This window comes from Ictidomys tridecemlineatus, chromosome 4 (assembly GCF_052094955.1).
Source record: "Ictidomys tridecemlineatus isolate mIctTri1 chromosome 4, mIctTri1.hap1, whole genome shotgun sequence".
Lineage (NCBI taxonomy): Eukaryota > Metazoa > Chordata > Mammalia > Rodentia > Sciuridae > Ictidomys > Ictidomys tridecemlineatus.
This window is the reverse complement of record NC_135480.1, coordinates 59,569,566-59,581,818: the sequence shown is the minus strand read 5'-3', so window position 1 is coordinate 59,581,818 and position 12,253 is coordinate 59,569,566. Positions and strand designations below refer to the sequence as shown.

General features: G+C 35.1%; 2 protein-coding genes across 2 annotated transcripts; both read right to left on the bottom strand.

Annotated features, from left to right (window-relative positions):
- Positions 1-1,645: 1,645 nt before the first annotated feature.
- Positions 1,646-2,602, bottom strand: LOC101955479 (olfactory receptor 51F1). Its single transcript, XM_005323115.2, has one exon. It carries the CDS (start codon positions 2,600-2,602, stop codon positions 1,646-1,648), a length of 957 nt encoding a protein of 318 aa, XP_005323172.2.
- A 7,759-nt stretch (positions 2,603-10,361) lies between these two features.
- LOC101955184 (olfactory receptor 51F1) lies at positions 10,362-11,321 on the bottom strand. The gene has a single exon (XM_005323114.2). It carries the CDS (start codon positions 11,319-11,321, stop codon positions 10,362-10,364), a length of 960 nt encoding a protein of 319 aa, XP_005323171.2.
- Between the last annotated feature and the right edge of the window lie 932 nt (positions 11,322-12,253).

Below are 12,253 nucleotides of genomic sequence, written 5' to 3'. Positions count from 1 at the left end.
ATATGCTACTTTTCACATTCTCCTACAGTTGCTTCCAAAACATGCTCGATGCACCCTTAGGAACTCTTTCAACTTAAGTGGCAAAAAAAAAATAGGGTAAAATGCTACTCTTTTATTATTAACTATCATTCCTCTAAATGCATTCTTTTTTAATTTATTCTTATTAGTTATACATGACAGTAGAATGTATTTTGGCATATTATACTTATATGGAGTATAACTTCCCATTCTTCTGGTTATACATGCTGTGGAATTACATTGGTGTATATTCATATATGCATATAGTAAAATAATATCTTATTAGTTCTACTATCTTTCCTATTCCCATTTCCCCTCTCTTCCCTTCATTTCCCTTTATCTAATCCAAAGTACCAAATATTTGGAGTCTAACTGTGTAAAACTGCTTATAGGCTCAAAACCATCATTTTTAAGCTTAGTTCTTTGCTTTGGAAAGAGAGATATGTGATCCTTCATGACATTTTTGAATCCTGAAATTTTATAAAAAATAATGTGAATTTTTTTGTATCTTAGATTTTTCTGTGGAAGAAAACAGATTATGTTAAATTCTTAAAATACCATTGTGCAGAAAAAATGTAGAAATTTCTGTTCTAAATTTCCTTGCATCCTACTTCATGATCTTTTCTAGTTCTATAAGGTTTCCATTTCCTGTATCAAATAAGCAAATATCCTTAATTCTGGAAGCCTTTCTTTTGAATGTCTAACACTTAATAATAATTTCTGCATACATTCTATAAACTATTTTCACTTTTTGTATTATGCATTGTCCAAAGAAAAAAGCTCAAGTATACCATAAAAAGACTACTAAAACTTTTAAAGACCTGGCATGTATTCATAGAGATCTGGGTCTTACTTTTGATATCACAGCTTTTCTCCTAGATGCTTTTGGCAGAATACATAATAAAATTATAAAGAACATGTCTGGGAAGGATTAACCCATAAAGTCCCAAGTTTCAAATTCTGCAAATATTTCAACAATAGTGACACAGTGCATTAAATTAGGTTGCAGACCATAACCTAGAACTAATTATATAATTTATTATCATTAATATTAAAGAATATTATCATTATTCTTTTCTGAAAGAAAGAATTCTTTTCTAAAAAGAATAGATAACTTTAAGAGCATAAAAATTTATTTCAAAGTTACCATATGTGATACATTTGTTGCATTCTTTAGTTTTTTGGGTATTTCACAAATGGAAGGAGGGGTATCATGGGTTAAAATTGTGTCTGCTCCAAATTAGTTGTATGGTCTTTGGTGGCCTAAATGTCTCTAAACCTCAGTATCTATGTCAGAAAAATAGTTAATAGTGTCATATATTTCATTGTGATGTTTTGGAGAATAAGTAGAATATGTCCTAAGTAGAACACTTAGAATAAATCAATCAGGAAATGGTAGGTGCTGTATTTTTTATGTAACTTCATTATTAATGTTTTCCAATTTCCCTTGCTAGGTTATAATATCCTTGGGGTAGCATGTCATACTTATACATTTAATGGAAAAAATAAAAATATTCATTAAATATTATTTAATAAGTGAAAAATATGGAAAAAATCCAATCTAGTAACTTGCTTTTCTACAGTGAAAATCATTATCAGGTTATTTTTCAAACTTAATAATCTCTGCTTATTTTGTAAGAAAATTAAGTATAGCCTTGCGGATCTGTTTTGTTTTTACACTATAAATAATAGGGTTAAGCACAGGGGGCAGCAGCAGGTAGACATTGGCCATCATTGAATGGACCACTTTGGGAGCTGATCGACCATATCGATGAACCAAAGATAGGCTTATCATGGGAATGTAGAAAATAGCTACTGCTCCAATGTGAGACACACAGGTATTAAACACCTTGTACCGTTCTTCAGGGGAGGCAATACTGAGAACAGAGTAAATTATGAATGTATAAGACAGGACAATGCATGGTGTATCTATTCCTGTGGTCAGAATGAGATCAACTAATCCACAGATGCTATTGGCTTGAGTGTCTGAACATGCTAATTTAATCACATCTGGATGGTAGCAGTAGGAGTGGGAAAGGGTGTTCATTCTACAAAAAGACAGAGGCTTAAGGAGCACAAGCAGTGGTACTATTAAAACCACAGCACGTATAATCACTAGGAGACCCATCTGAATGATCCTGGAATTAGTGAGAATTGTAGTGTATCTGAGAGGGTCACAGATGGCCACATAGCGGTCAAAAGCCATAGATACCAGCACCCCAGATTCCATAAAAGTGAATCCATGGAGAAAAAACATCTGTACAATACAGCTGTCTAGACTGACTTCATTTGCATTAAACCAGAAGATACCTAATGTTGTGGACATTGTGGAAAGAGTCAAGCCCAGATCTGTGGCTGACAGCATAGAGAGGAAATAGTACATGGGCTCATGAAGACTGTGCTGGGTGCTGATGACTAACAGGATCATGCTGTTCCCAGACAGGGCAATGGCATAAAGGCAACAGAAAGGAATGGAGATCCAGGCCTGGGCAGACTCTAGGCCAGGAATGCCAGTGAGTGAGAAGATTGGAAATCTGGATGTCAAATTACTGAGGATGTCCATGTTGTCTTGGATTTGTAGCATTTCTTTTTACAAGGCTCACATCCTGTAGAAGTAATAAATTATATTGTTATATAGAAATATTTAGAATCATTTTCATTAAGAGAGTTATCTAAGGTAATAGTGTATGGTTGAAAAAACTAAATAAAATTATAATAATTTATCATTTATAAATAGGGACATTTAGCCAAGGTATAAATATTTTTAGCATTAAACATAAGGAAAATATGTTGTATAACTTTACATGTTTTTATAATAATTATTTTTATAGCCTTTTAATCGTCATATGATTCTATGAATATAGACAATTAAGAAAAATCAGGGGCTGTGGATGTAACTCATGGGTGAAATGATAAAACCCATGGCCCTGAGTTTTATCATTTCACCCAGGACCTCAAAAATAAAAAGGTAATATCAGTGCATTCTATTTTGAATGTAACATGTAATGAAATAAGTAAGAGAAATACACTTACAGACATCCATTTGTCTCAAGAGTCCTTGCAGATGTCAATCTTTAGGCAAAGATCTCCAGATTTTGCCAGCAATATAGGTTTAGAAATTACCATTGTACATAGAGTAATTTCATCCAACAATATTGATGGATATCCTCAGATGGCAGACTATTAAGATAAAACCAATGAAGATAATTTTGTACAAATTTTTGAAAAAAGACTATATGCATCAAAGTCAGATGAGACTAGAAGCTTTATGGGGAACATTACAAACCAGGAGAACATGGCACTGTTATATAAACAACATTGTCAAATTGCTGAAGCAATTAATTTTGGGGAAGATTCAAAAAGTCCAATGCAACTTATGGCACGTTAGTGATCCTAGAAAAAGCAGTTGAACTTGAAGGATAAAATAGACAAAGCAGCCATACTGGCTTAAGGAATGCATAGAAAAGTAAATCGCAGAAATGATATGTTTTTATCCTGGTAACTTAGCAGTAAAGCAAGGAGAGAAATAAATCATGACTAATGAAGCCTATGAGAAGATTTTTGAAAGATGAAGAAACCTTAGTGAATATGTAATTTTATAAAGTAAGGTTAAAGATACAGTAGATAATGAGAGATTGAAAATATAGAATGAGAAGGATTAAGTGATGATGGAGTTCTGGAAATATTTGTAAGTGAATGTAGAGCATGATTGTAATTAGACCTCAAAAGTGAGGATCTTCATTTCCATCAGTACTGCAGAGACACTGGCTAATGGATAATGTGGTGGAGAGTCACATGAGGGACTTATCACCAATGTCTACCTTTCTCTGTGAATCACTAGGGGAGGATTTCCTGCTGTTCAGGAAGAATGCAGTGATAGATGCTGGACTCATGATAAGGTAGCAGTTTTCAGTAAAAAGGAAATGAGAAGAGTTGTCTGTGTAGAAAAAGAAATGGTATGTAAACCTGTTCAGATATAAATTTTAAAATAATAGATTTACATTATTAAATCAATTCTAGGAAGACTTAAATTCCAAGTATGGAAATATTAGTTACTATAATTGTAGTACTTTTCAATCAAGCTTTTAAAAATACTAGGCAGCAGAGAGTACAGTTTACCTCATGAAAGTAAATACCTTGTAATAAGTCTACATATTACTATTATTTTCATGTTAGCTTTCTGTATTTCTGTTAATTTTCCAGTTCCCTATTATTTCAGTCTATGTAGAAGAAGAAAAATCTTCCAAGTTTTTAATTTTAAATTATTAGATAATATTATATTATAGTGCATCTTACTGTTTTTTGACTTTTCAGTAAGTATGTTTGCATATTTGTGATTAGAAAGCAATCAAAATGCAAAGTAAATACAACGAACCCTTCTACCTTTTTATCAGCTTCAGGTGGAAAGAGGAGTCTTGTCTGTCTTTGCTAGCAGAGAGAAGGTATACTAAACCTGTGGACTCATGGATTTTATAGCAAGTGGTATCATCAGTAAGATGTGGATCTTCCTGGAGCCACAGACAAAGAAACACCGAAACCCCTTTCTCCCTCTCTGTACATATAAGCAGAGCTATGAAATCTCAGAAGGGTTTTAGCTACTACTTCAAGTGAACAGAAGTCTCCAGAGATATTTGAAATGCAAAGCAATCCCAAATTAACTAAATTATCCGTTCATACTGAGCTTTCCATATCTATGTATTCTGTATATGTGAATTCAACCAACATACATGGAAAGTATTTGGAAAAAATTGGCATGAACATGAACAGACCTGTTACTTATCATTGTCCCCTAAACACTATAGTATAACAACTATTTATATGGCATTTTTATTGTATTCAGTATTAAAGGCAATTTAGAGATGATTTAAAGTATACAGTGGGGTGTGCAAATATGACACCATTTTATATGTAACTAAAGCATCTGTGCATTCTGGTGTATACTGGAGGTCATGTAACGAGTTTCCCATGAATATTAAGTAATGACTATAAATGGAAAATCTATCTCATTCTTTATATATTCTGGACATCATTTCTCTGTTGGAAGAGGAGCTGGCCAAGATTTTCTCCCATTCTGTAGATTCTGTATTCACACTCTTTATTGTTTTCTTTCCTTCCTTCCTTCCTGTCTTGGATTGACTTATAAGTATGGATATAATGTATGAGATTATTGAAAACACATATATATGTGTTTTTCCTTGATTATAATTGATTCCTTTTATATCTTAAACTTGTTAGTCTTTCAGATGAATTTGCATTTCTTTTATCAAATTATGGAGATACCTATCTTTAAAAACACCTTGTTCTCTTTTTTTCCTAACATAGGGGTTTAAGGCCATAATCTTCTCTACAAGTGCAGTTCTGGCTGTATGTCCACATATTTAATATGATGTGGAAGAAAGGGGAAGGTGAGAAAATAAATTCCTTATGACAAAAAATACACAGAAAGTGGTGAGACTTCATCTGTGCAGGGTCAAAATGAAAAAGGCATCATAAAACCTATCATGAGGTGATGAGATGCAAATTTGTATGTAAATGGTTATTATGCCATTTCTATCTAAATATTGTTTTTCTATTTACCATGTTTTCTTTAGATACCATACTGCTCTTGGGAATATCAACAAAGGCAAAACTAATCCTATTTGTAGCAAATTCAGAAATGATATTGTGCTCCTAATGCCAGTTCACTACATGTTGTTATAAAATGAAAAAAAGGTTCATACTATTTAAAATAAAGCATCATATATATTTCTTTCTGAGAAATATTTCATAACTTTTCAATTTTGTCTCTACCTTTATTCATGTTTCTTATAGTTTGTCAGAGATATTTTTGTAAGGGGAGAAAAAGGAAGGCATTCAGAAACTGGATAGTATAGTTCACTCTGAAAGTGGCAACACTTCACTACTAAATCTTTCTTCTCCTTTGAGCTCTTAGAATCCTACTGAGGAGTTAAGTAACTGAGGTTTTATTGGAAACTTTAGCATCCTAAAGTAGATCATGATGCCACAACTATAGAATTTTTACACATAGTTCTCATGTGTAGAAGGTCTACACATAACTTCTTATAAGCATGAGCATGTTATTGTATGATAAGGTTATTACAAGGTAGCCTGAACTAATACAAGAACAACAGAAGAAAATGCTATTTTTAATGACTGCCACAAATTAGAAGAATGAAGAGAGAATGGTTTTATCTGGAGCACAACTGTTGCTCATAAAGGAGTCCACTAATGCTTCCCATTCCAGTTGATCATTCTCTTTTTTTTTTGAACTTCTGTACCTCAAAGGAGTTTAGCTAGTACAAAGACTCCTCCAAAATCTCACTTGTAACCTCTCTTCCCCAATCCCCATCATCTACAACACTTACTCTTGTACACTAACTGCACACAGTACAACCAGGGATAACTCACAACTCAACATTTAATATCAACATTCCTACCATGATCTTGTGGACTTTGCTTGCTTTCCTGAGTTTGACTGCCATGGCCGTTGAAAATGTAGTGGGGTGGCCATGAGAGTGTGAGAGCATCCTTAGACAAGGTATACCACCATCTCAACACCATTTCCTCTAATTTTCTCCATCTGTGCAGGGTACTCCTGCTGGTCCTTTACGGCTAAAACTTTCTTGACTTACGATGAGGCAATATTGTGTGTGTGAAAAACTGTATTGGAAACCAAGGAACTGAACTGATGAATGGAGGAGTGCTTCTGTAGTTTTCTTCTCCTACGCTGACTCTGCAGATCTGGAGAACCTGCTTAGCAGTCTCTCAGGCACAAATATATTTGGAGTTTGGTTCTTCTGAAGAGTATGGATGCTCAATGCAGATGGATGTGCTCTCACCAACTCACCATGTCATGTCTCAGCAATACCATGTCTGAAGACCCAGTCTTCCTTCCATACATTTATCTAGACTGAATGTCTTCCACATCTGGATCTCAGATTCCTCTTCCTTATGAATGCACAGCTCTCCTAGGGAACTGGATGCTCCCGTTAGAGGCAATTCTGGAGCCAAGCCTCTGAGAACTTAGGTGAGCTTTACTTTTTTTTTTTTTTGAAAACTGATTTTTCTGTTGGAATCTACCTGATCCAATGACACACTCTGTGGCTCTTTTTATTTTTCACCTTACATAGACTCATACTTCCTGTCTACCAACAAAACAACAAAAGCAACAACAATACTCACCAAGCACACACTTATTCATGTCCAGCATTTGTTCTTTTGTGCTTGTGATTTTGTTCAGTTTGAAGCTTGATTCTTCAGCATGTACACCCGTGATCTTAATTTACAAAGGAGGAAATGGAGGGATTGTAATATTAAATAACTTACTTAAAATAAAACTCTATGGAGTTTGATTCTGGGTCTGCTGACTCCAAATCCTGTGTTCTTTATGGATTGTCATGCTTCAGCTATATGTAGAAGATGGAGCTACTGCCACTGCCTAAGGACCTAAGGACATCTAATTTTTGCTGCTATCATACTTAATAGACACACCACATACTAAAAACTCCAGAAGAAAGCATGTGTTAGATGGATGCATACAGACAAAGGACCAGAGCTGTGTGATTTGAATATGTCTGTTTTGTTCTGTTGTTATTTAGTATGTGAGTTCCTAGCAGACCTACACATTTAGAAATTATAGGGCTGGATACTGTCTTTTTAATTTATTTTTAATCGGCACATTGTAGATACACATAAAGTGGGCTTCATTGTGATAATTTCACACATGCACCTGACATAGGTTGATTTCATTCTGTTGTTTCCTCCCCTTTTCTGTTCCTCCTCTCTGCCTCTTCTTCTACTCATCTGTTCTCCCTTCCATTTTCTTGAGACACTTGCCCTCCACTTTTAAAAATTTCTTATTTCTCTCTAGCTTCTGCACATAAGAGAAAACATTTGACCTTTGACTTTCTGCATCTGACTTATTTCACTCAGCATGGAGTCCTCCATTTTCACTCATTCACCGGTAAAAGACATAATTTCATTCTTATTAGTAGGTTGTTATAGTAGAGGACTGCTTAAGATTGCTGTGAAATAGCTATTTGCATTTTATATTTAGACAAAATATCTAATTGAAGAATGATAGCTTCTAATTTGAAGTGTGAGGATGTTGAATATAAATAAGTAATGGTAGAGATTGCTATGTGTCTCTGTGTGCACTCTGTCAAGTTTTAAATAAAAATGATTTCATGGATGTGTATATGTAGGTATGTATGCTTCTGAAGCCTCTTTCTCTTCCACGTGTCATATTAGGTTGAATTAAGTACTCATGCTTCATTTCTCTGAAGATGCAATGCATCTGGGATCTTTGCTACCATACTCTTAGTATATCTCTCTTGAAGATGCTAGTAGAAAATTACTAATTATATTCTGATTTTTTGACCTGGAATAAATCTGTAAAAATTAGGTTAATATAGATTTTCTTAGTATACACATTGACATTTTAGGGGAAGGCATCTTTTATTGAAGGTAAAAATATGCCTTTGTAAAGAAGAGAAATTCACACTTGATATGTTTCCTAGGTTCAATCAAGATTTATTGAGCATACATTGTGTACTACTTACAGGTTTAAAATTGCACTCAATGTTGAGAAATATTTAAGAAGATTGCATATGTAGCAAAACAACTTACCCTATAGAATATATAATAATCCTATGCAGCTATTTCAATACGTGAATGTATAAATATTGAAAATTAGAATGTACAGCTATGCTTAAGAAACAATCAATGGTAAGTTTCTTCAGCTATGCTTAAGAAACAATCAATGAATTTGAGAGTTTGGGGGTATTATCAAAATGTTTGTTGGGTCCTCTTGCTTCACTTTGGAATTCAATATTTTTCACAATATTTCATATATTGAAATGGCCTCTCATTCTATCTTCTTTTTTCCAGAAGAAGGGATACAACTAATTTTAGGCGGAAGATATAAGCAATGATTATCATATGGTACCAAATAATGCCATGGTTCTCTTCCTTAAAATGGGGGCTATGTATGAGTGAAGACAAGGATGATAATCCCCAATGAGAACCACAAACCAGATTTTGAAATATCTTTACCTCTACCTGCCATCTCTGCTCCTACCACAAATGAACCATGCACTTTTTTCCATGTGCTGTCGGAGGATCTCTAATAATTTTGGTTCACTATTCTAGAATATCCATGCCCATTGTGTGCTAATTCAGAGACCATACACCATGGTCATTATGATCACCATATTTAACAGTTACTGACATTCAAAAACAATTGTGCTAAGGTCTCAAAACAATGTAACTCATAGGGAGGTCTCCTTTCAGAACTTTTCATGGAAGTTTCTCTTCTGGTTCTAATTGTAGTTGAACCGCCACCTTCCAGTTGTAATATTATGGTGGGTGCAGAAGTCATGGACATATTTATTTACATTTATGTTTTTGTTCATTTATATATTTAGTGGTACTAGAGATTGAACCCAGGGCCTTGTGCATATTAGGCATATGCTGGGCCACTTCCCCCCAACTCCTTTTTATTTATTTTGAGACAAGGTCTTGCTAAATAGCCCACACTGATCTTGAACTTGCCATCCACATGCCTCTGCCTTTCAAGTTGCTGGGATTTCAGCTGGGCACCACTTCACTTTGCTAAATCTACATTTTGAAAACTAAGACTCCAACATCTAGGTTGTTTTCCAGCTATTCTCAATCTTTACATCTCAAAATTCAGCAACTATTTCTTGAACATCTTCTATGTGCCTGGCCCTGATGAAACTAGGGAATGCATAAATAAATAAGGCACATCTTATGCCCTCTGGAAGCTTGGAATCTATCACAGAAAGCAACAGAGATGCAAATGCTGAAATTTTCAAGTGAGCATGATAATGATGTTGGTATGAGGTACACTGGAGATACAAGTGTGGGGTTGACAACATCTAAGCCTATGCAGTTTTGGTCACTCTTGGATTGCTACCAGCAGACCTAAAATGGATGAGTTTCTGGGATTAATTTTCTTTCTGGTAAAGGGCTTCATAACTCAGAACTTAAGAGTTTTTCTTACTTAGTTGGGGTCAACCCTTAATGCCTTGGTGGAATACTTGAATTCTTGCCTTTCTCGTTTCCATTCAAGCTTCTGCCAGGTATCTTAGGTCCACTACAAAGCAGCTACCTTACTTCTCTGAACGTAAGCTATTCTCTTCAATCATTACCTTTTAAATATTCTCCTGAAAGTGCTCTTGCCTGAATACAAAATATATTTACTAAATGTTGTATAAATGAAAACATGAAAAGTAATATTAAATAGGCAGTGCCCTACTAGGGTTTCTTTCCTATAGTGTAAGTAAATTATATCAGGTTTTTCTCAAAAGTAATAATCCATTTTACTTTGTAGGGAGCAGACGAAATATAGCCTTGCGAATCTGTTTTGTTTTGACACTGTAGATAATAGGATTGAGCACAGGCGGCAGAAGCAAGCATATATTGGCCATCATTGAATGGACCACTTTGGGGGCTGACCCACCATAGCGATGTACCAAGGACAGGCTCATCAGGGGGATATAGAAAATAGCTACTGCTCCAATGTGGGAGACACAGGTGCTTAAAGCCTTCTGCTGTTCCTCAGGTGAGGCAATATTGAGGACAGAGTGAATTATCAAAATATAAGACAGAACAATGCATGGCATGTCTATCCCTGTGGACAGGATGAGAGCAAGCAATCCACAGATACTATTGGCTTGAGTGTCTGAACATGCTAATTTAATCACATCTGGATGGTAGCAGTAGGAGTGGGAAAGGGTATTTATTCTACAGAAAGAGAGAGGCTTAAGGAGCAATTGTAGTGGTAATATTAATATTATAGCACGTGTAATTACCAGGAGACTCATCTGAATGATCCTGGAATTAGTGAGAATTGTAGTGTATCTGAGAGGGTCACAGATGGCCACATAGCGGTCAAAAGCCATAGATACCAGCACCCCAGACTCCATGACAGAAAATCCATGAAGAAAAAACATCTGGACAATGCAGCTGTCCAGACTGACTTCAATTGCGTCAAACCAGAGGATACCCAATGTTGTGGACATTGTGGAAAGAGTCAAGCCCAGATCTGTGGCTGACAGCATAGAGAGGAAATAGTACATGGGCTCATGAAGACTGTGCTGGGTGCTGATGACTAACAGGATCATACTGTTCCCAGACAGGGCAATGGCATAAAGGCAACAGAAAGGAATGGAGATCCAGGCCTGGGCAGACTCTAGGCCAGGAATGCCAGTGAGTGAGAAGGTTGGAAATCTGGATGTCAAATTACTGAGGATGTCCATGTTGTCCTGGATTTGTAGCATTTCTTTTTACAAGGCTCACATCCTGTAGAAGTAATAAATTACATTGTTATGTAGAAATATTTAGAGTTATTTGCATTAAGAGAGTTATCCATAGTCATAGATAATGTCTCTGTCATTGAAAATACACTAAATTATATCATAATTTCACTTAGCATTTATAAATAGGGACATTTAGGAAAGATATCAGGATTTTTATTTTTAAGTCTACTATATTCACATAACTACACATTTTGATGATAATTACTGTTATATTTATAGCCTTTTAAGATCCTTCTGATTCTACAGATAGAGATAGTTGAGAAATATCAGTGCATTAAAATTTTAACATATTGCGCTGTGTAATGAGTGAGAGAAATCCACTAAAAAATGTCCATGGGTCTGAAGTGGCCCTGTAGGTGTGAATATCCATGCACAGATCTCTGGATTTTATAAGGAATATATAATATAGAAGTTATCCTTTAATTGTATGATTTATATCCAACAGTGTGGGTGGACAACCTCAGATAGTAGACTCAAAAGAAATATAATGATGATAGAGCTTGGTGGCAGTTTTTGAAAAAGACTGTATTCCTTAATGTTAGGAGAGAAACTTAAAAACCAAGGGAACTCGATGCTGAGACTGATTTTGAATAAACAACAATGTCAATTTGTTGAAGCAGTCAAGTCTGGAAAAATTTTGAAAAATCAAAAGCAGCTTAGAGCATATTAGCAACCATGGAAAAAATAGTTGAACATGTAAAAATAGACACCCTGACACAGTGGCTTGAGGAATGGATGGAAAAGTAAGTAGTGAGGTTTTGATGTGTTTTACTTCTAGTAACTTGGCAGTGAGAGCAAGGAGAGAAATAGACCATGACTAATGAAGCCAGGAGGGATGGAGGGTTTTTGAAAGATTGGAAAAAATTAGTGATGTGCATACATTTACAAGGTAA

Excerpts from the sequence above, each read along its gene's own strand:
- LOC101955479 (XM_005323115.2), bottom strand. The coding sequence starts at position 2,602 with ATGCTACAAATCCAAGACAACATGGACATCCTCAGTAATTTGACATCC.
- LOC101955184 (XM_005323114.2), bottom strand. The coding sequence starts at position 11,321 with ATGCTACAAATCCAGGACAACATGGACATCCTCAGTAATTTGACATCC.